Here is a 27,322-nt window from a genome sequence, read left to right on the forward strand (position 1 = left end):
GCAAAAAACTGCGAAATTTGACCCTGTTAACACTAACACCTCCCCCGCTGGGTGACACGAATATGCGAACTACATCATAAAAGGAACGCTTTCTCCATGTCTATTAATAAATATGTATGTTCTCTCTTCTCACACAAACTTTGAGGTGTCTGGGCTGGATTACACAACTTTCTCTAAATTTAACTAACACGGATCAAAAATTGCATGTACACATTTCGCCAACACTTCTCTTTTTCTGAACAAACTAAATTTCACTAAATTTGAGACGGATCAAAATTCATACTGCATGTTTTTCTTTTCTTGTGCTAAAAATCTAACACGGATCAAAACTTGTCTACACTTTTTTTCTCAAAAACAATTTTCAAAAAATTTGGGATGGATCAAAATTCATACATGTTTTTTTTCTAAAAATCTAACATGGATCAAAACTTGTCCATACTTCTTTTTCTTAACACAGCTTTTACCAAATTTGAGATGGGATCAAAATTCATACATGCTCTTTTTTTCTTCTAAAAATTCAAATGTACACCCGTCAAAGAAACGTTTGCTGTCATTCCCACTACCGCGTTGCGTAACATGACACGACAAAGTTCTCCATATCATATCGTAACTTGAGGGTATAAAAATCTATCCCAATTTTACGGCTGACTAACCACTTAAAAAAGTAGTTCAACTTTCACCCCTGACTTAATTTCGATTCAAATCTACTTTCACCTTAGACGTGGCGTGTGCGTAACTACGTCATGAATCGAATTATCGGCTCGCTTCAGTTGGAATTTGCACCCACTTTGAGAGGTTTGTGCGTAAAGGATGTCATGTATTTTGTTGGTTAAGGAATCAACTCTTTCTCGTGATGCTTAATGATAATAAAACAATTCACGCAGTGCTTGGTAATTTTGTAAAAAATAATTGTCAAATTATTACAAAATAAAGAAACGCCCTTTATCTTGTTAGTAAGGTTATAAAAATTTGTAAGCTAATTTCTCTTTGAAATATTTGTAAAATTTGTACAATTTTTGTTTTATATTCCAATAAGTTAAGAAATTGAGGCAATCTACGCAGTCCTTTGAAACTTTGCAAAATCTGTGCGTTTTGTAACATAATTTTACAAACTTTTACAAAATAAGGAGATGTTTACAAAAATTCGTAGGCTAATTTTCCTCAGAAATTTTAGTAAAATTTTGTAAAGTCAGTAAGTTTACAGAATTTTATGGATTTTATAATGTTACAAAGCACTTCGTGAATTGTTTCACTATAAGAAAAATGTATTCTATGAAATCAAGAAAGCTTCCTTCATTACTTTGTGAATTTCTTCCAAATCTGTCGCCTTCATAAAATATATAATTTCTCTGTAACTTTAATTTCGGAATTTTAATTGTGCAACAATTTTGCAAAGTTAGCAAGGACTCCGTGAAGTTCCTCAATAGGCAAATTTTATATTGAAGTTCACTTAAAAATCGATCTCATCCTTTATGCCGGGTCCCCCCTCTCCCCAATTATCTACAAAACTCAAGCAGCGGCCTAAATAAAATGCGCCTAAATTCCGTCTGATAAAAGTAACACAATTTGCGTAACACAATTTTCCCCGGGCATACATATTTAGTACATACGCACTTCATTTGAATACCCACGTGGCGAAAGTTCGTACATACGCACCATTCCATCAGATACGCAAAAACACACACACTCGTCCCAATTCCGGTCAATTGTTTGCGTACAAAGTTCGAGTGAAAGTTGGAGTGGATTTTTTTTTCTTTCTTGGTTAATGATTTAATAAGCGTATTTTCACAAAACGGGTCGCAGCGCAACTCATTTAGTAAACTTGACACGCTCAAAAATTTGTGGCGTGGTGTGGGAATTCGTAAAAAATATGACTTCGCAAGTCTCGCAAAGACACCAATAAAAACGCCAATTTTGATGTTTTTTTTCATGGACTTCTGTAATTTTTCTATAGTTTGTGATGGTGAGGGTGAATTTACGAAATAAATTCCCGAAAGTTGAATTTTTATAAGTTCGACTATCATTTAAATGATAAAAGATCTACACTAAATAATTTGATACACTTGCGAAGTTCTAAAAATTTACAGTAGATTAAAAAAATATGACTTCGCAAATCTACTTATAAAAACACATATTTTGATATTGTTACTTTGATTTTAGTATATTTTCTCGCTGCTGATAGTGAGAATACGTTTGAGAAATAATTTTGAGAAATAAATCAAGTCCAGGAGCTGGTAAATTTGCAAACAAAAATCTCATGGTTTTCCACCAAAAGTTTTGCAAAATCTCGCAAATTTCGCAAAACTTGTGCTGGTCATATTCTAAAGGTTGGCGTGAGTACCCAGAATATTTTAAAGCATGGCACGAATACGATTCACGGAATAAATTTCTTTGTAACTTTTTTCATTCATAAAATATTTTTGATTAATTAAATTTAATCGCCAAGAAGATCTTGTGGACCCATCTTTATAATATTACAGTCCTTCCAAAATTTTATGTTTATTTCATTATCGGGTCGAAAGCTGTGCATTCTTAAAAAAATAAAAAACTAACAGAAATAAAATACCTAATCCCTCGTGGTGAACTCCATAATCGACCCATGAACTTCCTCGTCCTAATTCCGGCCTATTTTTTGCATGAAAGTTGAAGTGGATTCTTTTTCTGGGTTAACGATTTCCAAATATAATTCAACCTTTGTTACCAAAAATCTATTTGTATCGTTTACTTCGTCATGCGTAAATAAATTTGTAAACAGAATTGTGTCCCTTTATAGTTTATTCGATTACAAATATCCGAGTGAATTGTGAAATGTTTTGGATGTCAAAACTTGTAAGATTGTAAATAATAATTATAAAATATTTTCTTCGCATTTTTGTTAATGGTTAACTCCAACTTAATTTATTTTATAATATTTTATAACTTTATTTTGAGGAAGATGATGTTTCATCATGTTAAAAATGTGCAAACTCTACAAATTCGTGTCTAGCTATAACCAGAAGGTGAAAACACTTGTATAAATTTACGAAAAATCCGTAGCTCCTCTTAACATCAACACAAATCTTATATAAATATCTGCCAGCCCAGATTTAGAATACCTATTTAATATTGGCGTGAAGCCTTAATTATCAGGTACAAATCACGCAGTTAGTTTTATAACGAAACTTCAAAAAGAAAAATTTTCTAGAGATGCGAATAATATTACTTTCTCTCGTTAAAAATGAGTCCACTTGTTGCTCAAGATTAACACGATTCCTTCCAAAGAAACTTGTTTATTTCGGATTTGCTTTAATTTTTTTTTCTCCGTTGGAAATGTTCCCTTATTCACTTTACTTTTAAGCGGGTGGATTTGTATTCATCTTTTTTATCAGATTTTGAACATATGAAACCATACCTTCTGAGAATAACTAAAAATTTTGTAGGAAAATTGTAAAATTTATGAATCTAATCAAAACGACGTCTACATCTAATTGATCAGGGAGAGATTACTAATTTTTTAAGATTGGTGTGAAAGCATGTGAACTTTTATAACTTTCGCTTTAATTTTACAACGAAACTTCAAAAAGAGAAATTTTCTAAAGACGCGAATAACATTGCTTTCTCTTGTTAAAAATGAGTCCACTTGTTGCGAAAGATTTGCACTTTTCCGTACAAAGAAACTTGTTTATGGCGAATTTGCTCTCATATTTTCTCCAGTTTGAAATATTTCCTGGTTCACTACTTTCGTTTTGAGGGGATGGATTTGTACTCCAATTTTTTATTTAAATTTGAACCTTATATGAATTTGTCTTAATAAAAAAACGATATCAATTGAGAATAATTATTCTTACCTAATTTTGTATGCAAATAAAATTGATTATAGGAATATAATAATGACCCACATAAATCTATTATACCCCATGTCAGCAGAAATAAACTACCAATTTTTAATATCGGCGTGAAACTTTGCCACTTCGGGGGTGAATCGTATTACAAAATTCGTTATTCAATATTTTTTAAATCATAAAATGTTTACGAAATATTTATAAATAAAAACATTAATATAAAAAAAATACGAAATTTGATTTTTTTGGAATTAGTGCTCCGGATTTTTTTCAGGTTCAATTTCGTAGAGAAAATAAATTGTTACAATACAAATATTTACAAAATATATGTATTTAAAAAAAAAATATCCAAAATATTTACGAATTTTTCAGACAATAGCAGAAATATTTTAAAATTCACTCTGGTAATTCATATTAGAACATTTTAAAGGCTTTCAAAGGATTTTAAATAAATTCTACACAAAATATGAAAATTTTCACTATTTGCAATTTATTTTTTAACTTTTTGGAATTGATATGTTTGCACGCCGATATTAAAATACTATGAACAAAAGTTTAGAAATTTTTGATATCGGTTTAAAAAGGATAGCATTTTTTGTTTTAAGTACTTATAATTCAACAATTTCTAAATTATACAACATTAGTTGACGTTCATCATCAACTCTATTTTGTAATGGTAACATTTCTACCGTTTTTTATCCGCTAAAGTTTTCCCTCTTTGTGAAGTTTTGCTCGCGGCACAATTAGATTATCCAAAATGGAAAATTTAAAAAAAAGAATTTTCGATTTTTCCGAAATATTCGGGTTTCTCCAAAAACCGGTTTTAAGCCTGTTTTAAACAGGAAATTTTGTACATATAGTCTGATAAAATTTAAGCATAACTAGATTTAGACATTAATTAGAGAAATTAATATTTAAGAAGAATTAATTCCTAAACGAAAAATAAGAAATTGTAAATAGTAGCGTCACACAAATGTTGATTTTTTAGTATAAAACTTAAAACCAGGTTTCGGTTAAATCGAGAACTGGTTTTTAACATATTTTATAAAATCGAACTAACTAATTTTAGAAAATATTAATAACAACCAGTTTAGAAAACCCCGTTTTAAAAAATCGGAAAACCGGTGTTAGAAATTGGGAAAAACTGGTGTGAAACAATCACAAAATCCAGTTTTAAAAAATCGGAAAACCCAGTTTTGAATACCTTATGCACAACATGGAATATTTAACTTTAAAAGTGAAAGCACAGTGAAAGTTGTGAGAGTACGTAGAATGAGCTCTAACGAAATGGGTTAAATTCTTGCCTTCAAGTGAACCGCATGCACCTCATCAATCTCTCAAGTCGGCTTTGCTCTTCCTCATTACAAAATGAAATGGAAAGCAAAATGAGGAAAAGTTTGTCTTAAAGTGGCAGCAATTTGTTCATAAATCGACGTTCGCTCACATAAATTTATTCCGAGAAATGCCCAGCCAAACTCTCTCGAGACAAGGATGAAAACCACGTTTCACTTCAACTCCAAATTCGACAGGGTTTCAAAAACATGTTGCATTTTTATAAAATTAAGAAATGCTTTATATGTACCTCAAGTTTTATCGCATTATTTTTGTCTAATTTTATAAACTTGCAAGTTTTATGCATTCCACGGAGGATAAAATTTTTTTATTGATGATTTTTTTTAAAACGTCCTAGCGTCAAAACCATCCGGAGCACAAATGTGCGACGATTCCCATATCGTGCGAAATAGTTTTATATGGGGAGCATAATGGGTCTCATTTCCATATTGTCCTCCATACTTTTCGAAATAGTATTTCTACACTTGCCCCTCCCTATTATTTTATGTTTCTGAGGACAAAAATGGTTCACATCTCATTACCTGACACAAATGAGCCCACAAACCGATTATACACCCTGCAGAAATATATAGTGACTCCAAATAACAACCATTATGACCTCAAAGTCCTCCCCCTCCATCTCGGGGAGCTCTTAAAAATACCCCAATGCCCTTGTTTCTATGCGGAGCTGTACTTCATGTCTTGACTCATGTTCTCTAAAAAATCATGTTGCTAAGTCCATAAAAAATTGAAATATTCAACCTCTTGTGGTACCTTAAATATAATGCGACAAGAGAACATTAAAACAAGTACAATTCAGGACGTATCAAAAAAATTGGCACCGCTAAATTCCATTACTAAAAACAACAATAAAACAATTTAAAAAAAACCAGAAAATAAAATTTAAACACAAATTTAAAAAAATTCTATTAATTTTGTTAATTATAAAATTTTTCAAATTTCAAATTTTTCTATAAGTCCTAAATTTCAGACCCTTTCTGTGCAATTTTTTGTATGTTTTATAATAATACAAAAAATTGCCAAAAAATAAAACTTTTATATCTCGGACGCATTGTTCCTATCTGAAGAAATATTATTCGTTTAACTAAAATCTGAAATATATAACTTCTGTCGTACAAATCTCACAAAATGGGAAACAATTCTTCACTCTTAAATATGTTTGTAACCTAGTAAAAATTTCAGTAGGAACGTTTCCACAGGAAAACCAAAATACAAATGTATCGTAAACTTATAAAGACAACGGAAATAGTCTCTTCATTTTATAGAACTCTGTAAAACAAAATTCTTTACCAAAAACTTGCACAGTTTAGAAAAAGCTAACTAAATTCCAAATTATGCAAAGTTGCTATTAAAAACTTTACGTAAAATTACATGACAAAGTTTAACTTGTCAGGTTACTAATTTTGTTAACGTGTGAATTTAAGTTCCAAACTACAAACTAAGTATTTCGGAACCCTGCCAGGAAAAAGGAAAGTTTCAACAAGAAACTAAATTAATCAACCTTTCGTCCCATCTTTTCCAATCGTGATCTACTTATGGCTGGAATTCAATTCAATTGTCGATTAAAGGAGAAAGTTGTCTACGAACGTCGGCAGGATTTTGTGCACTGGAAATTTTTAGGGAAAAATTCCCAGCTTTTTATATTTAGAGATGCAACTGCACAATGAGGCAATTCACGCAGTCCATGGTAAAATCCGTAAACTTACAAACTATTTCAAAATTTTACAAATATTTCTAAGGAAAATTAGCATGCAGATTTTTGTAAACTTACTCAGATCAAGGGCGTCTGCTTATTTTGTAAAAGTTTGTAAAATTTATTTTTTAAAACTTATATATTTTATAAAATTACTAAAGAAAGAGTGTATGAATTGCCTCAATATTTTGATAATTAAAACTAAAAAAAATACGTGCATAACTTCTTTATGGAACACAATTTTATTTATGCAAAATTTACTAATTTTATAAATATTTAACTTTCTCCATTTTACTTATGTCTAATTTTTCTTTAATCACCGTATTTTATGGGTCTGACCATTTTCACCATTTTTTACTACATTACAATCAAATTTTAATATAATTTTCTCCAACTGAATTTTACATACAGAGAGTCCAGCACATTGCTGAAAACGTATTTGACCTTGAGTAACCCCGGAACGGTTTGTCGTAGCGGGTCAAAATTTTGAACACAGGATCATGTTATCCTCAGATAGTTGTGTGCAAAAATTCAACTCTCTACTTTCAAAAATGCCTCACCCACAGCCGCCAGAAGTCGAGAATTTCGATTCGTTTCGTCGTGATTTCGCTGCGAATTCAATGTCACCTTTTGTATTCGTTTTTTCTTGTCGAAGCAATGGAAGATTTATTAAAACACTAGCGTATAGCCCGGCCAAGGCCGGGTTCTAGAGTTCCAGTGGGGGTGTGCCCAAAGCGAAAAATCCGTCATACTATATTTTAAATAATTCCCAGTAGAGACTTTGTCATACTACATACATACATCAGACTGAGGGTTTGCCCAAGTCATACTGCATTTTAATTAACCTGGTCACAGTAAAATTTGATTCCCCCCTGTGGGAGTAGTTGAATAGCTAATTACTTAAATTCCCGTCGCGTGGGAGTAACTACATAGCTAACTATTAAAATTCCCACGCTTCACGCTCCCGTTAAGTTCCATAAACCCCGTTAACTTCTACAATTAACGCCAAGCTATTGACGGATTCGGATTCAGCGTCAAAAATACATTCGAATTGATATGCGACATCACGAATAAGCCAGATTTGGACACCACGGTCACGGCGAGGTCACGGGGGCCTCGCAGGTCAAAACCATTGACGGCGTTGGATTCAGCGTCAAAAATACATTCGAATTGACATGCCACTCGCTGTGGGTAGAGTTTCTCAAACTAAAATAATTAATTAATAGTGTTTATCACGATCACTTATCATGATAACCACTATTGATGAGTGATGTATGTATGTGGGGTGTACATGTTCATGTATTCATTTATTCATGCAGTGCAGTGCATGCATGCAGTGGTTGCTCCGCTTCCTTCTTTGTCTACTGTATGGGGCAATGTGCATTGCGAAGACGGACCCAGGGACCCAGGGATCATACTAACACTTTATTAGAGTAGATATAAATACATACATATTAAAGTATAAAATACAAATAAAAATATTAAATAACATTCGAATTTACAATACCCAGGGGAGTATGATTTTCGATTGTTGAATTTCTGTATTCACTCGTGTCAGGCTGGAGTTGGGTTTTCTATAACATGACGTCATGAAGTTTAGAACAATTTTGCACAATCCTACTACGTAAAATTTAAAATTGCTTACCATTTTTTTCCAATCTCTGCTTTTTTAAAAAATTTTGGGAGAACGGCGTCCACGGATTTCTTCGTAACCGACATGACACTTGGGTTCATTCACAGACTCTATAAAATTTGAATTGTTGGAAGATTTAAGTAACATTTTATGCCTAATAAGGTTTTAATCAAACAAAATATGACTTATCTGGACCTAACTTTGCACAGTTTCCCCAGTGAGCAAACACATTTTGTGAGTAATGCTAGACCATCTTCTAAAGATCCCAGAAGTATTTCCTTCTACAAATTACCAAATGCATAAGAAATATGTTAAGTTAAGTGTGGTTATTTGTATCGACTACCCACTTACCAAAAGATTTAAGCACCCGTGGATATCACGAATTAAATCACTAATTTATTAATTATTAATTTGCACTAGAGGAAGTTTATTTATTAAGTTTTCTCCGTTGTGATCGCCTTAAAAGATCCGGTCGAAGGGCAGCGAATTCTCTTCGATTTTTCGATGAGAAATATATCGTGGCGAAGTCGTTGCGGGTTCTAGACGAAATAGCCCTCGAAGTCGCAACGATTTTTCGCTGCAGCGAATTCGCTGTAAATTCGCTATGATCGCAGAGAATTCGACCAACGAATTGCCTACTGGGAATATGCATGATGTGACACGAATAGCCCGACAGTATAAAAAATATTCCCATTTTAATCAGTTTTCCTCCCTTGATTCTAAACTATTTGATTAAAAACAGCGATTCGTACTCTGACATGTGCACGTCATCTGAAGTGTCAGAGATTCACAGATAAATTTCTACACGTGGCAACAATCTAGTGAAAGTTGACGTCCGTCCGCCACAATAAATTTCACTTTTGAATAAATATGCGTTTTAAGTTAAGTGACAGTACACGACATGCAAATAAATATGCGGAGGTGGACGTGGACATGGAGCAAGTGAGGTGTCAATTATCTGCTAAAAGTGAAGGTCGTCCTCGTCACAGCCACGCGACGGAAGTGGGATTGTCATTCAAACTAGATATTTACATACTGGTGAAAGTGTTTAGGATTGAGAATGAAAAATATGCCAGATTTTCAGGAAATTTTGACCCCCGGGAATTCACAGATATATTTATATATGCTTCAGTTTATATATAAGTTGATAACAAAATTGTGTAGCTATGAATGAGGGATTACCACGTTGGTAATAGCGATTTGTGACGGAAAGGTAACACAAATTTTTACGAAATAAAATTTGACATATTTCCGCTATAGAAATTGATTACAAATTTTTACTACCATTTAGTCTCAAATCCCTACTATTATGACGTGGCAAAGCTAGATTATGACTACACGAACGGGACGATTTTTTAGCAAGGTAATTTGTAATTTACTGTAGGAGGTGCACACACCTATTGATAAATTTTCGAAATTGTTAAATTAATATTTATAAAAAACAGATGTTGTGAAATTAATTTCAATAATGTTAATAATTTACGAGAAAATAAAACACGTGAAGTTTAATTTATTGTGTTTTTGTAGACCGGAATTATTAGCTTTTTAAGTTTTTAACGCATTTGATTATATTGACAAATCAAAACTGGGACATATTCCGTCACATTACACGATCCGTAAATCATACTTTCTAGAATTTTTATAAATTTCTACTCGGACATGAAAGAAACCCATGTTATTTTTCATAACAAATTTATCTAATTATTTTTTACGTCATATCAAATAAATAAGGGCAGACCCCGGAATTACAAATTTTTGAAATTGTAAATTGTATTCATAAAAGAAATTAGATATGCTGTCCTTCATTTCAATAATGGAAATAATTTATGAGAAAATAAAACATGTTTGCTCTTACCAGTGTTTAATTTTTTTACACGCCAGCCGAGTATTTATGTATGTAGCTTTCGCAAATAATTTTGCAATGCGAAATTGAGACGTTATTTAAAACAAAATATTTGCAAAAAAATCTCCCTGTGCAAATTGGCAATTATTTTTCTAACCTGATCCGTATGGATGGGTGGGGTCGTCATCGTCGTCGTCATCGTCCCCTGAGTGGAGCCTTTTGATTTGGGTGATGTCTTTGTGCGAGGCGAGGAAAAGGACCACCTCGCGTTTCTCGTTCGTTATGGGGACGATATCGAGGAGGCAGAGGAACGGAGATCCCGTCTTTTTGTATAACATGACCTGCAAAAAATTATACAATTTGCACATGTAGGAAATTATAAATAAGTGAAGAGTGGTTTAGTAAATTGAGAGAAGTTTACAGAGAGTTTTCTATCGCTTAAAAATAATAAGGGCATAATTTTCGCTAAAATTTTTGCGCAATTTTATAAACTGTAGTGTCAAAATTTCCCACGATTTCAAATAAAAAATTATAAAGTTCAAAAACTACTGAGGGTCCACGATCCATCTTTTTACAAGGTTTGTCCCCATATTACTAAAAATATTAATAAGTTGTGTCGTACAAATTATACAAATTTCGTCATCAAATAACAACTGTCAATATAAAGTTTATGAAGGAGAATCGATTTGACTAAAAATGGACACCAATCGGGCAAAATAATTTTATCAAGTTTACAAAGAATCATTGATAACATTGTAAACTTATAAACTTTTACTAAATTTTAATAAATTTCTAAGAAAAATTAAGTTACACATTTTCGTAAACTTCCTCAGATCAAGAGCGTCCTTTTATTTTGTAAAACTTTGCCAAATTATTTTACAAAATTTGAAAAAATTACACAGTTATCACTGGCTGCGTGAATTGTCTCATTTGTACAAACAGTATGAAAATTACCTCCAATTTCAGCTCAGACTTGAGTTCGAGTGATTTTGCAATTTCCAGGATTTGATCCTCCCTCGTCTCCTGGCCAAACAGGAATTTGCAGGCGCACCCCTTTTGCATTATCTGCGCCCGCGACCATCCCGTCAGCTCGCAAAAACCGTCGGAGCAGTACACAATCGGGTGCGTGGCGACTTGCGCGTTTCCCAGGACAAAGTTCGAATCTGTGAATGAAAAAGAATAGAAATCTCGGAATTTCAGAATTTCTCATAATTTTTTTTACAATTTTTTGTTTGAGTGGTTCATTGACAACAGGTCAAGTTAGTGAAATGTAGTATTTTTTAAACTAAACTTTTAAATTTCTCTACTTAAAAAAATGACAAAATAATTTCGACAATAATTTAGCTCAAATTTGTAAAAAAATACGTGAAGATTTATAAGTTCGACACCATTACAAATTTTTACACGAATGTATAAACTTTAATTTATAAAAGATCAAAGTTGCACGATATTTCAAAATTACAATTCCAAATTTCCGTAAATTTCGTAAACATACAATTTCACACAAAAATTTAAAATTGCAACATAATCATTATTCATTTATTCGTTATCAAACTCGAATTTGAGGAAAACTTCATACACTCCTAGTTTCACCACCGTTATTAATTTTTGCATGAATTTGCAATAACGTATTTAATTAAAAAGGTAATGTAAGCGTTAAAGTTGAAATGATGTCTTAATTTTGAATTTCTAAATATTTCCGAAATAAATTTCTATCTGATTTTTGCCCTAATATATTTTCACGCAAGAGAAAAAGATCAAAATAATCTCTTGCTCTTTTCCAAACCTTTTCGGGACCGTGCGTAAAGTATCTCACTCTTAGAAATCCAGAATTAAAATAATACCAAGCGGTATTCATTCTACCAAAGTGGTCTTGATAATTAATACCGTGTAGTAATACTTCGGTATTAAAATTTTACCATATCAGTAGCAAATTTTTCCGGACCGGTATAATTTTAATACCAAGCGGTAACAACTTTAATACCAGCCTCACTATACCAGATTTCAAACAGTGCAAAACCATACAATTTTGACCCTTGACCTACAACAGGTAAACTTTACGTGCAAATAATGCCAAAATTTTTGGCTCGAATTTACCCCATATTTTCCGCACGGTCCCCCTTTCTCGGTCTACTTTCTCTCGCAAAAAGCTTATTTATTGCCAATTTACCCGACGTAAGCCTCTCATAAAGAGCGGATCATTATTAATATTTTCTTAAGGTTAAACTCATCATCTTTTCCACCATTTCGCAGAATCTTGTTTATTACGGATTTTCCCCACTTTACAAGGTTTCCTCTCCTCCTCGCTCCTACTTTTGGAGAAAGGTTAAAGTATATGTATGTACATATGTTTCTGGGAAGTGCTTAATTCAAATCTGGTTAGCTTTCAGCCCGTAATTTATCAACATGTTTTCGGAAACATTGAGGCAATTCAAGTATTTCTTGGTAGCATTTAGACAATTCACGTCAACTTTCGTAAATCCCTAACTGCGTAAATTTACGAAACTTATGAATTTCTGACGTAACTTGGGAACATTTCGAATGCAATTTTTGCTTACGAACTTGTAAAACCTTACGAAGATAAAAGGCATATTTTTCGTTCACAAGCTGATCTTCGTAAGTTTACATGATTACGAACTTACGAAGGCTGGCGTGAGTTGCTTCATTGTAAAATCCGCTTTAACTTCTAATATTTCTGAGGAAAATTAGTTTACAAAGTTTTGTGAATTTACTCAGATCAATGGCGTCTCCTTATTTTGCAAAAGTTAGAAAAATTATTTTACAAAATTTGCCAATTTTGCAAAGGTGTCAAGGACTGCGTGAATTGCCTCATTAATTTCCAAAACTTTCTCTCTCCCAGAAACAAACGTAACGGAAAAGCAATTTAATTTTGTGTGGTTTTTAATACTTTGTGGTCTTCATTACTTGCGTGAAATTAATCCTTTTATTGCTAAAGGTTAAATTACATTAATATTTCTGAGAAGTATACTTATAATTTCACCGGAACTCAAATTTGATTAACTTTCATTCTGAAACGTACCAACACTTGGTTTCAAAGAGCTTACAGACGTATCAGGAAAACAATTAATTTCTATCGGTTTTTAGTTTTTTTTTTAATTTGTGGTCCTTATCATACATATGTGAGGAATTAAAAAGTGGAATCCTAACTTACAAATTATGTTGCTTTTCAATATCAAATTTCGAAAATCTAGAAAATTTTATCTCAACAAATTTTAAAAAATTGTCTATAAAAATATTTTAAAATTGTGTATGAAACAAATTTGGACAAAATTTCAGCGAAATTCAAAACTGCCAAAAAATATACTACAAAAAATTCAGAAGTTCGACACCAGTATACATTTTTCACGAAGTTGATCTACAACTCAAAATTAAGAGGTGTTAGGGTGATGTGTTACATTATGTAACTTACATAATTTCAGTTAATATTTTAAAAATAATATTTGCAAATTTTCGTAAATTTTCAAATTCCACGTCGACGTCGATTAGATAAATGCGATAAAATTTTAAATAATTTACATAATAATAATTTACTAGGGAAGATTGTTTCGGAATTAGACGTCACATTTCTTGTCTAATTTACTTAAATTGTTTTTTCGAATCCCAATACTTTCCTACAAGTTGGTTAAAATGGTGGAGTGAATTTTATGGCAAAATATTTTAAATTTTTTTTCTAGGGATGATAATATTATTGGCTTCTCTTACTGAAAACGAGCCCATATATTTCTCAGATTTTCGTCAAAAGTAACAGGGATTTTCTTTTACTTTTCCCAGTTTACCCATTTTCATTTAGAAATTTATTTATTTTTATTTTGGTTTCATTTTTTCAAAGTAAGCACATAATTTGAATGCAAAACTGTCATAAGTAAAAAAATTTGCATGAATTTAATTGTTGAATTTACAACCAAAATAAAATTCCAAACTGCACTACCGAAAAGAAAGGATTGGCACATCTGAATGATTTACAAATCAATCAAGATCTAGAATATTTTAAGAATGGCTTGAAAATGCTTCTATCAAATAAAAATTTTGCAGTGGATTTTATTAGGAAACTTTAGACACAAATTTTCTCGAGATGAGAATAATATTGCTTTCTCCCTTTGAAAATGAGTCCTCAAAGTTGACAATTTTTCAAATTTTTACAACCGGGAACTTTCTGGATTTATTTTGACGCGATTTCTGAAGTAAAAATGGTATTTTTAAAATGAGAATATAATATTACTTTCTCTCTTTAAAACAGATTCCACTTGTTGCTCAAGGTTAGCACTTATCCGTCAAACCAAGCTTGTTTATTGTGGATTTGCTTTAATTTTTTCCAGTTTGAGATGTTTCCTTACTCTTCTTCCTTTCGAAGGAATGAATTTGTATTCCCATTTTTTATTTGATTTTGAACTATTTAAATTTTTTGAATAAAAATGATATCTTTCGAGAATAGTTATTCTTCAGCAATTCTATATCAAAATCCTCAAGCTATAATGACCGATTTTGAATCTATTAATCCCATTAATCAACAGGCATAAATTAACAATTTTTTTAAATTTTGGCGTGAAAGTTTGTCACTTTCGCGAGAATTTTATTTTTTCAAGAAGAGCATTTTTGACGAGAAGAATGTTGCTTTCTCTTTTTTAAAATAAGTCCACTTGTTGTTCAAAGTTGACAGTTTTCCTTCCAAAGGAACATGTTTATTGCGGATTTGTTTCCAGTTTTTTTCCAGTTTGACATGTTTCCTATCTCGTTTTGTTTTAGAGAGGATGGATTTGTACTCCCGTTTTATATTTAATTTTGAACCTATGAATTTTTAAATAAAAAAATCTTTACAGAATAATTAATCTCGAACTATTTTGTATGAAAATCGTAAAAAAAACTTTTGTCTTGCTGGGATCTTTAAATACAATTGGCAACTATCGGTTACTAATTTTTAAAATTGGCGTGAAAACATGTCAAATTTTGCGACTTTTGCATGAATTTTATTCAGAAACTTTAAAAACGAGAAATTCTCTCGACATTAGAATAATATTAAATCCACTTGTTCAAAATTGACAGCGTTCCTTCCAAAGAAACTTGTTTATTGCGGATTTGTTTCCAGTTTTTTTCCAGTTTGAGATGTTTCTCATCTCTCTTTTGACTGTTAGAGGGAACAGATTTGGATTCCCGTTTTTTTATTTAATTTTAAACCTATGATTTTTTTCTAAATAAAAACGACATATTTTGAGAATAAAATTTTAGAATTCTAGAATTTTATATATCCTCAAATTTATTATTCATAGAATCATGCCGCATTATGAAATCTATTAAAATCATTAATCAGCTGGCATAAATTACCAATTTTTTAAATCGGCTTGAAACTTTTCCATTTCCACATGAATTTTATTAAAGAATCTAAATCTGAATTTTTCTCAAAATGAAATTAATATTACTTTTTTCTTTGAAAATTTTTTCCTTCCAAAGAAACTAGTTATTTTCAGATTTCCTTTAATTTTTTCATGTTTGAGATGTTTCGTTACTTTCCTTTTGAGAGGATGAATTTGTATTATCATTTTTTATCGAATTTTGAACCCATGAATTGATAAACGATATAATTCGAAAATAATTACCAACCTTGTATGAAACTCGTAAAATTTCTTAACCACTGAATTAATTAATTGTTAACCACTCATCGAATTGAATATGTAGACAACCCAATCTACTTGTAATAACGTGTTATTAACAGATCATTAATTTTTTAATATTGGCGTGGAAACATATCAAAGTTTCCGACCTTTGTGTATATTTTATAACGAAACTTCAAAAAGATAAATTTCCTCGAGATGAGAACAATATTGCTTTTACTCTTTAAAAATGGGTCCACTTGTTGCTCAAGGTTAACACGATTTCTTCCAAAGAAGCTTGTTTATTGCGGATTTGCTTTCACTTTTTAGCCCGAGTCAGGGCTTCTGGAACCGTCATGTCCGTCCGTCTGTCTGTCTGTCCGGCACGATAGAGCCAAAACGGCTGAACCGATTGATTTGAAATTTTTACCATATGCATATTGGACAAAGTTAGGAATCGAGTTCGAAGATGGGCGAAATCGGTCAAGTGGTTGACCGGTGGGGGTCATCGGAGTGGGTCGGGTATTATGCACCAAAATTTCAAAATTGTTGTAGAGAGCTGAAATTGGGTACAGAGGTTGCTAATGGCTCCTACTAGATAAAAATGACTTCAAGTTGGAAAAATTGTCATCTTGAGTGACCCTAAGGGGGGACCCATACCGATTTTTCAAAACCATCATATCGAACTGAAATTTGGTGGAGAGGTTGCTTATGGGTCTTAGTGAAAGAATATGATGCGATATTGGTAAAATTTTTATCTGGAGCGACCCTATGGGGTGACCCATACCGATTTTTAGAAATTACTTTAAAAAGATGAAATCCGGCACAATGGTACTTAATGGCTTCTAATTAAAGAATATGAAGTTAAAAGTGAGCAAAGTGCAACCAGAGTGACCCTATGGGGTAACCCATACTGATTTTTCAAAATCGTTATATCGAGCAGAAATTTGATATGGAGGCTGAATAGTTGGATAGCACATACATTACATCTTAGAACTTCAGGATGTTAAAGAAGCCCACTGGTCATGGTGATCAAGGCACATGATTTGTAAATAATTCAAAAATTTGGTACCAAGTAATAGAAACTATTTAACAAACTTTTAACCATCCACAACACGGAAGTTGGTGATATTATGTCGGTCAATTCGGAAAAAAATTAGAAGCGGGCTCTGACTTATTGAGTCAGGGACTATGTCCCTGACTCGGGCTATATGGAGTCTGCACTGTAGGTTTTTCTCACTTGGAGATGTTTCTTTACTCGTTTTCATTTTGAGAGGACGGATTTATATTCAAATTTTTATCTCATTTAGAACCTATGAATTGTGTAAACTAGAAAGGATAATAATAATTAAGAATTTGGTCAAGTCAAGTCCAGTCAAGTCAAGTAATCTTTTATTAATATGTCAACAAATATCAGTTAATATAAACTGGTTTCCAATTCATGGCACAATTGCTATAATTTATGAAGCGACTAAACTAGATATTAACTAGATATTGGTATGAAAATCGTAAAATCTTGAAGTCTAAGGTGGACAAAGGTCGGATCTAAATTTGTTGATACTAAACAAAGCCTAGATTTTTAATATTGGCTTGAAAACATATGAAATTTTGCAACTTTCACGTGAATTTTATTATGCAACTTCAAAAAAACGAAATTTTCTCGAAATGAGAATAATATTGCTTTCTCTCTTTGAAATTGAGTCCACTTGTTGCTATCTTTGCTTACAAGGAAACTTGTTATTTTGAATTTCCTCAGAGTTTTCCTAGTTTCTCTACTCGTTTTTCTTTAGAGGGAGCGGATTTATATTTTAATTTTTTATGTAATTTTAAACACATGAATTCTGTAAAATAGAAACTATATCTTTTATGAATAATTAAGAATTTTCTAAGAAAATCATAAAATTTATTACTACTTATTGTCGCTGCATCGGGATCTAATAATGCTATTTATCAACATGTGTCATTATTTTTTAATATTGGCGTGGAAATGTAACATATCAAATTTTGTAACTTTTCTATGAATTTTATTACGCAACTTCAATAAAACGACATTTTCAAAATGAAAATAATATTGCTTTCTCTCTTTGAATAGGAGTCCACTTGTTGCTCAAGGTTAACACGCTTCCTTCCAAAGAAACTTGTTTATTGTGGATTTGCTTTCAGTTTTTTCTCAGTTGAAGATGTTTCCTTGTATCCACTTTCCTTTTGAGGGGATGGATTTGTATTCCCATTTCTTGGGACTAATTTGACCAGAAAATCCTCCTTTTGAGACGTGAGGAAAGTTGTTATCGAGGCGGACGTCGCTTGCCTTCACGTAGACGAGGAGTAAACGGAAGCAGCTCAGAAATAAATCGGATCGGATGGAGCGACGTGTTTAATTGTGGTCACCAAATGCCCAACTTCAAAGGATTCTCCCAAATTTGTGGAGGCGAAAGGAGAACCAAATATCAAAATGGATCAACCCACACATGATTTGCATGCATGTTTTAAACCGAGAAAAAAAAAACATTTCGAATTTAATCTGATGTCTGGCTAAATGTTGTCTGCCGCAAATATTTCTTTTACAGAAATTGATATATTTCACCGTTAATTTAAAAATTTTTGCAATTTTCGTAATTTGTGTTTAAGATAGATTTATCCTTTTTAAAGTGTCGTTAGATGTATGGTAAATTATGGTAAATTATGTATAAAGTCAAAGGTATCAGTTTGTGTCAGTAATTGGAAATTAAGAGATCATTTAATTATAAAAAATTTGGATAATCGGTGACGGAAATTTTTCTTTAATATGAGCGAATATTTTTTGCACTGCATTTTCTCTTGGGGTGGTCTTCAATCGTCCGTTTAAATGTAGTTTTTGCTCTGCCAATCTTGGCAAAGCTTTATATAAGCAATGCTTTATATAAGCAATGCTTTTTTCTATATCTTTTTCTATTTTACACAATTTATGGATTCAAAATTCGATAAAAACTTCAAATACAAGTGTGTAAAAAGGAGTAAAGTAAACGTCTCAAAGTAGGAAAAACCTGAAAGCAAATCCGAAATAAACAAGGTTCTTTGGAATGAAAAATGTTAACCTACTGGATTCATTTTCAAGCGGAGAAATCAATATTGTTCTCATTTCGAGAAAAATTATTGTTTGAAATTTTATAATAATAAAAACGCGAAAGTGGTAAAGTTTCACGCCGATATTTAAAAAATAATAATTTATGGTTGCTGACTAATGGTGTAAATAGATCTCGAAGTCTGTCATTATTGTATGCCTACTAAATTTGGGGATTTTCATACAAAATTATTTAAGGGTAATTATTCTCAAAAGATATTTTTTACATAAAATATCCATAAGTTCAAACTCAAATGAAAATGAGATTCAAAATTCATCAAAAGGAAAAACTACTAAGGAAACATCTCAAACTGGAAAAACTGAAAGGAAATCTGCAATAAACATGTTTCTTTAACGTGTTAACTTTGCACAACAAGTCGATTTATTTTAAAAAATAGAATCCAAAAATATTTTCATTTCGAGAAAATTTTTATTTTTCCGTAATAAAATGCATGCAACTTTGAGGTTTTTCAGGCCAATATTTAAAAAAATCGTGATCTATGCTTTCTTACTAAAACTACTACTAGACCTATTTGTCTCCTCCCCTGACTGATAAATTTTACGATTTGCTAACAAAGTTTTTAATTATTCTCGAAATATATCGTTTTAATTTATAAAAAAAAATTATAGTTTTTCACAAATTAAATAAAAAATGGGAATCCCCCCAAAAGTAAAGTGGATAAGGAAACATCTCTAAACAAAAATGAGAGCAAATCCTTAATAAACACCTTTTACTGGGAGGAAAATTCCAATCTTGAGCAACAAGTGGACTCATTTTTAAAAAGAGAAAGCATTATTATTCTCATCTCCAGAAAGAGATTCTATTTTGTAAGTGTAAAACTCACTGCGCAATTTGATACGAAGTGAGTTTTGGTATTAAAATATGGGTAATCTTGACTGATGGATATTGTACAATATACATTCATGCTTTCGTCAGGAGGAGGTAAGATACTTTTGAATGGTGAATTCCGGTCGAAAAGTGTACAAATTAATACTTGCGGAACTAATTATTTTAAAAAAAATACGAGTTTAACTTCAGAAATGGTTTCGAAATTGAAACAAAAATTAATCCAATTAAATTGCGGGTCAAATCAATGTCCACATTCTTGTTTACCACATCTTATATAAATCGGTTAACCTTGAGCAGAAGTTCATTTTCAAAGAGAGAAAGCACTATTTTTCTTTTCCTGATAAAATTTCTGTTTCAAGTTTCGTAATAAAATTCATGAAATAATTGCAAAATTTCGTAGGTTTTGACGCCAATATTAAAAAGTTAGTGATCTATGCCTAATTATAGAATATCATTCTAAGGTTATATTTTATCCCCTGTGGCGCAATAAATTATATGATTTTCATACCAGATTCTTAATTATTCTTAAAAATATCACTGTTATTTTACACAATTAATAGGTTCAAAATTAAATAAAAAATTAGAATACAAATCCGTCCTCTAAAGGAAAACGAGTAGAGAGACCGAAAATCCGCAAATAAGTTTCTGTCGAAGAAAAGTGTCAACCTTGAGTTACACATTTTTAAACAGAGACAGCAATATTATTCTCATTTTGAGAAAAATAATGCTGTTTAAAATTTTAAATAAAATTCACGCTAAAGTGGCAATATTTCATTCTGATATTAAAAAGTTAATAATTTATGCCTGCTGAGTAATGGTGTTAATAGATCTCGAAATCTGTCATGATTGTAACAAATTGGAGGATTTATATACAATTATTTATTATTATTATTATTTAAGAACAATTATTCTTAAATGATATTCTTATACTTAAAAAATTCATAAGTTCATAATCAAATGAAAAATGGGATTGCAAAATTTATCCCTCAAAAAAGGAAAAGCAAGTAAGGAAACATTTCCAACTGTGAAAAAGTGAAATAAAAACCAGAATAAACAAGTTTCTTTGGTAGGAAATGTGTCAACCTTGAGCAACAAGTGGACTCAATATTATTCTAATCTCGAGAAAATGTCTTTTTGAAGTTTCTGAATAAAAGTGGCAAATTTTCATCCGTTTTGACGACTATAATAAAAATGGTAACTTGTGTCTATTTATTTGTGGGGTTGTTAGATTCGACGCATTCAATGCAGTGTTCAAGATTTCTGAGTAATTTTTTAGTTTTACGATTTTCATACAAAACTGTTTAAGAGTAATTATTCTCAAAAAATATTTTGTTTATTTAAAAAAAATCATAAGTTCGAAATCAAATCAGAAATCAGATTACATTTTCAAAGAGAGGAAGCAAAATTCTTACATATTCTCATCTCACATCTCGAGAAAAATTCTCTGTTTGAAGTTTGATTATAGAATTCACTGCGTAAGTTATAAAGTGTACAAATTAATATTTGGGAAACATATAATTGAAAAAATACCGTTTCTACTTCAGAAATCGCATCAAAATCAATCCAATTCTTGATCATAAAAATTTGAAAAAATTGTCAACCTTGAGCAACAAGTGGATTCATTTATAAAGAGAGAAAGCAATATTATTCTAATTTCGGGAAAATTACGTTGTTTGAAATTTTCTAATGAAATTCACCGCAAAATTTTAACTTTATATTAAATCGTGCAATATATTCTAAGGTAAAGGATGCGTCGTTTTAAACTGCCTACAAATAAAATCGGCAATTATTGTGAACGAATTTTATTCGTGTTTTTTGCCAATTTTGTATAAATCATTTTAATTAATTAATATTGCATAAAAAATTTGTTGATGGTGTACGCCATGTTAAGCTCAGACGCCATTTCAATAATTCAAAAACGTGGAGAACTTAAATACAAAAATTTAGGTGAATTAAATTCGTCTGCAGAAAGATTGAGATTTATTTTTTGCAAATAGGCCCCACTCCCATATTTCTGAAGAGTCTGATTTTTACTTCAAAGTTGCATTAAGTAACACACGGATGAAAACTATTACTAAATTAAATTGTATAAAAATTTCCACAATTTAGATTAATTTTTCTGAAACGTTTTCCACTATTTGATCAACATTTTAGCAAGTCACAACGTTACTAAATAAGTAAATAGGTTGCTATTTTTTTAATTGGTAGAAGTAGAGTCATTTCAATAATTTTGGAAAAGTAGAATGAAAAGTGAAGTTAAGAGTATAAAAAAGATAAATTTCTAGGATATTTCTGGACAATTTACTTCCGTAACAGGCGTGCATTCTTTATAATCGCATGCGGTTCCTCTATGTCAAAATGTGTAAGAAAGATCATGTCACTGCCGATGATGTCGTTGTCTTTGATACGCTGAAAATATGATGCTATTGGTGGACCTTATTTTTTGAAAACAAATTGAAAAAAAACAAATTTTTTATTTATTTTTACTGAAATTTGGCCAAGAGTTAATTTAAGGTGGTATAGGATGACGATTTGATCCAGTATAAATTCTTAATCTCACTTTACCCCTGTTCAATCTCATTAAATGCAAATTTCTAAAATGCCATCAATTTCACGAATTTTGAGATAACCCCAACTTTTCATTCTTTAATGGAACGTTATAATTTTCGGTGCTACAATAATTGATTGTGTAATTTGTAATAAAAATTTATTTAAAAAATTGAGTGCAAAAAAGGAAAATATTAAAAAAATATGCTAGACTTAATTGTCGCTAGTGTAATACGCAAAAAAAATCGTTACACAAATAGCAAAATAGATCAAATCGAATTTGTTCAGCTCAAGTCGTAAAATGAAAATTTGAAATTTTAAAAGACATTGTTTTCCGTACTTTACAAAAACTAACGTGAATCTAACAAGGGACACTCACGACCTGTCGTTTGAGTCCAGGGTACCCACTATGTTTTTTAGAATCTACTAGGACCCCAGATGAAGGATCCATTCATATTTCCGTGTAAAACTTATATTTGGCGCCATGGCGTGGCGCCAAACTTAAAAATTTGCATTTTCGACCAACTTCAAACCCTCATAACTTTTGCAGTTTATGTCGGATTTTCAAAATTGTATGCTTAAAATGATCACAAAAGTCGAAATTTTTGACAAAAAAATAAAAATAAAAAATTTCTAATTTTTGCAATATTTTTAGGATTTTTTCGACAGACCCCCCCATTTCGAAGAAAATTACGAAATTTTGCGAAAAGTTAAAAGCAATAATTTTAGAAAAAATTTCATGGAATAAGAAAGTTGAACTCCTTGTCATGATTTTTGCCAAAAATTTTGAAAATCCGTCCAGGATTTCAAAAGTTATGGCGGTTTCAAAAATAAAAACATTCAATTTTGGCGAATTTGGCGCCACGCCACGTCGCCAAATATGAGTTTTACACGGAAATATGAATGAATCCTTCATCTGGGGTCCTAGTAGATTCTAAAAAACATGGTGGGTACCCTGGACTCAAACGACAGGTCGTGAGTGTCCCTTGTAAGTATGAAATCTATTTTCATATTCCGCTTATAATATTCGAAAATATTTTGATTTGGAGCTCAATTATTGGAAAAATTAAACATTTGTAAACCTTCTCAAAATTTTGTATTTAAAACCCCATCCAATTTGGATAAGAATAATTTTCACGCTTTCACTAAATTTTTCATGAGAATTAAATTCATCCGGTGATGACAAAACTACGTATATATGCATTTTTTAATCAAGGGATCTTATGTTTACAAGAATACACAGAATATTTTGACGTGTAAAAAAAACAATCAGAAATTAATCGGTTCGTACTTTCGTTAAGAAATTTTGAAAATTAGGATGAAATCTATCCCAAAGAAAGTTTGCACTTTTCACCACAGTTTCCGTCCGACTACTCAAATCTTTTTCCTGGATTGATAAAAAGACTACTGCGAAACTTTTTTGGCAGTTCGTGCAAAAAATTGCATTATATTTTGGGTGTGTATCGAATATTCTTTGTAATACTTTCACTTCCGGAGGGTATTCATGGGGGAATGCCATAAAAAAAATATGAACTTATGTATGTAATCGATGCGTGTCCAGTTTTTGGGTAGGATTGCGAATAGTTCGCGATTGGAATATAATGTCCTTTTCACAAATAGCAGCAACGTTCCCGACCACTCAAACCCCCTTATTTTTTATGTCATTTCATTCCAAAATTTAAGAGAAAGTAAAGGCAGAAAAAACTTACGTGTTCCATCGAATCGGGTCGCGATTGTGTCGAGGAAAGTGTTTTGTGGGGCGAGAAGTCCTTTTCGTGCCACCATCGTGGCTGCTTATTTTTAACCACCAATTGTCAAATTTCACCAATTTCTTCAAGTTACTTTATCTTTAAAAAATCCACAAATTTTCTACAAATATCTCCGCAAGAGTCAAAAGTTTGTAACATTTTGAAAATTGAATTTCTCAGTTTTTATTTTTAGAAATTACGAAGTTTCACATTAAACTGTTCAGCAGAATTTGTCATGAAATCCAGAACTTTCTCCGTCACGATGGTTCGTCGTTACTGACCTGAAAATCATTTAAAAATTTAATCAGAATGGGAAGCAATTCGAGAAATAAAATATAACCATTTTTTTCATTGCATAATTATTGCGTAAAAATATAATCTCTTTTTTCGCCTTAATTTTGGCAACATTTTTGTCGGTTCGTTTGACTGGCGACGCATCTGGTGGAACAGTTGGTGTGTACATGACAAGGCACAAAATGTTATCTCACTCGCAGAAAAATGGATCATACATACGCAAACTTTTTTCCTGTGCAGGGAAATCCATTCACCGAAAAAAACTAGAGTTGCATAACTGAAGCCAAAAAAATGCCCACGCGATTTCTGTGATAAATTCATAGACGCGGAAATGGATACTTTTACGCAATTAAAAAAAATCAAGCTGGTTTGCAATCTAAATTTTGGTTGGCAAATTTTTTTTCCTCTGAATATTGATGCTTTTACGTAATTTAAAAAATCTATACATAAAATTTCGCAAAAAATGTTCGCAAATTTTTTGTGGTTTGCAAAATAATTTTTTTACTCCTAATAAAAATTAGCTTACGTATAAATCAAAAATCTTGTCTGTAAATAGTTTGTTATCGGTTTGATAACACTTTTGGCAAGGAGAACATACATGGACGGACACATGTTATCAGATTAAGAGTGCAATTTACTTACGCCACCACCCACGCGGTAGTACATTGTTTATCATGTGTTACCGGGTTTTTAAATGCTACATCATTACTCTTCATGATGTGACATCATAAAATAACACACACCACTTTAAAGGTGTCAAGAGGTTAATAAACTATGAAAAAATGGATCATTTTCATAAAAAATGATGACTTCTTTATAACCTTTCACCTACATAATTTCATCCGTACAAATTCCCTAGAAAAAATATACTACTTTTAAACTCCCCTTAATTCATTTCTTAATCTTTAGCCCTTTTTGCCACTTAATTTTTAAGAAATTAACCGAAACGGTGTCAAATTTGTTTTTTAAAGTAAAAGTTTGTAAAGATAAGACAAGTTTCTATCAAATTGATTATTTGTGGCAAATACAATTAAAGCCGTAGGTATAAATATTTTTCAGGAAATGTGAAAAGTGTGCCATGCACTGAATGTGCAACAAAACTCGGGAATTTAACAACGCTAAACGTCTGATATTAGGAAAAATTACATAATGATGACCAACTAAAATTTTTCGCAAAAATCATGCTTTGAGCTCACAAATCAAGAAACATTCCGCATAGATTTTTACTCTGCGTATGTAGACGCGACCATTACTCTTTAGCACTTTTTACTAATTAATTTTTAATAAATTTATCAAAACGGCGTCAAACTTGTTTGGTTTTCAAGAAAAATTTTCATAAATCAGTGTTTATCAAGTTATTTGTGACAAATAAAATTAAAGTCATACCCGAAGATATACATATTTTGGAATCAATGTAAAAAACTAAAATCGTCATTGTCAAAAATGCCGTCACTTTTCCTAATCTTTTTCCCAACGCAATTGCTTTCACCGACTCGTCACATCCATTCATTTCCTCCGGCAAAGGAAAAAAAATCCCATGTTTTTCTCCATATTTCTTCCCTTTCATCCAATCCACTTACCAACGAACGAAACGCATAAAAATGCAGACGAGCCACACGCCGCCACCAAACTGTTGCTCTCTTTCAGTTTTCTCTTCAGGGCAAAATGTCAATAAAAACGTGTCCAATCTGGCAAGAATTTCGACTTTCACTTTGTCCAAAAGTACGAAAATTGTGTCACCAACCTTTCAGAACTTGTGTATATCGCGCTTTCTTTCTTTCTTCGCCAACTTTCACCCGACAACTTCACAATTTTGAGAACGACGACTTGATAAGTGAAAGCTGTGCAATTCTTTCTTTGCTCAAAGTTAATTCATTGGTCTTAAGAAATTTGATCGATTTCTGGAAAAGATTATTATCTTTTGTCTATTTCCTGTTTTTTATCGTGTTGGAATTTGATTTCAATGTTCCAATCAAGAAAGAAATTCTCATTTTATTTTTACTATTTCATAAATTTCTTTTATTGAACAGGACGCCGACCTACTAAATACTTTCACTGGATGTGTGTTTGTCTACCGATTTTGTATTATTTTGAATACGCAGATAATTACCTAAGTGAATTGAGATACTTAATTATTCTACGGCAAAAAACTTTAATTACATTTTTTTTACTTTGTGTAGGTTTTGCCACCGTTAACAATAAGTTTAAAATTTAAAACCTACAGTGCAGACTCCATATAGCCCGAGTCAGGGACATAGTCCCTGCCTCAATAAGTCCGAGCCCGCTTCTAATTTTTTTCCGAATTGACCGACATAATATCACCAACTTCCGTGTTGTGGATGGTTAAAAGTTTGTTAAATATAGTTTCTACCATTTGGTACCAAATTTTTGAATTAGTTACAAATCATGTGTCTTGGCCACCATGACCAGTGGGCTTCTTTAACATCCTGAAGTTCTAAGCTGTATGCATGTGCTATCCAGCAGTGGTTTTCACTTTTGCAGCCTCCATATCAAATTTCAGCTCGATATAACGATTTTGAAAAATCAGTATGGGCCACCCCCTAGGGTCACTCAAGATGAAAATTTTTCCAACCTGAAGTTATTTTTTTCTATTAGGAGCCATTAGCAACTTCTGTACCAAATTTCAGCTCTCTACAACAATTTTGAAATTTTGGTGCATAATACCCCACCCACTCCGATGACTCCCACCGGGCAACCACTGGACCGATTTCGCCCATCTTCGAACTCGTTTCCTAACTTTGTCCAATATGCATATGGTAAAAATTTCAAGTCAATCGGTTCAGCCGTTTGGGCTCTATCGTGCCGGACAGACA

The 27,322-nt window shown here is 31.8% G+C and overlaps 1 protein-coding gene across 2 annotated transcripts in view; it reads right to left on the minus strand.

The window, feature by feature from the left end:
- Positions 1 to 26,815, minus strand: part of LOC110858835 (potassium voltage-gated channel subfamily H member 8) — a 43,483-nt gene extending 16,668 nt beyond the window's left edge. For both annotated transcript variants that reach the window (XM_022107722.2, XM_035858961.1), the window contains exons 1-4: positions 26,069 to 26,815; positions 24,156 to 24,475; positions 11,298 to 11,506; positions 10,501 to 10,684 (exon numbers count right to left, since the gene is read on the minus strand). In XM_022107722.2, coding sequence (XP_021963414.1) covers positions 10,501 to 10,684; positions 11,298 to 11,506; positions 24,156 to 24,231 — 469 coding nt within the window. In that variant the 5' untranslated portion in view covers positions 24,232 to 24,475; positions 26,069 to 26,815. The remainder of the gene's footprint in view (positions 1 to 10,500; positions 10,685 to 11,297; positions 11,507 to 24,155; positions 24,476 to 26,068) is intronic.
- Positions 26,816 to 27,322: the final 507 nt, after the last annotated feature.

The sequence above is a fragment of the Folsomia candida genome, unplaced genomic scaffold (genome assembly GCF_002217175.1).
Source record: "Folsomia candida strain VU population unplaced genomic scaffold, ASM221717v1 Fcan01_Sc022, whole genome shotgun sequence".
Taxonomy (NCBI): Eukaryota; Metazoa; Arthropoda; class Collembola; order Entomobryomorpha; family Isotomidae; genus Folsomia; species Folsomia candida.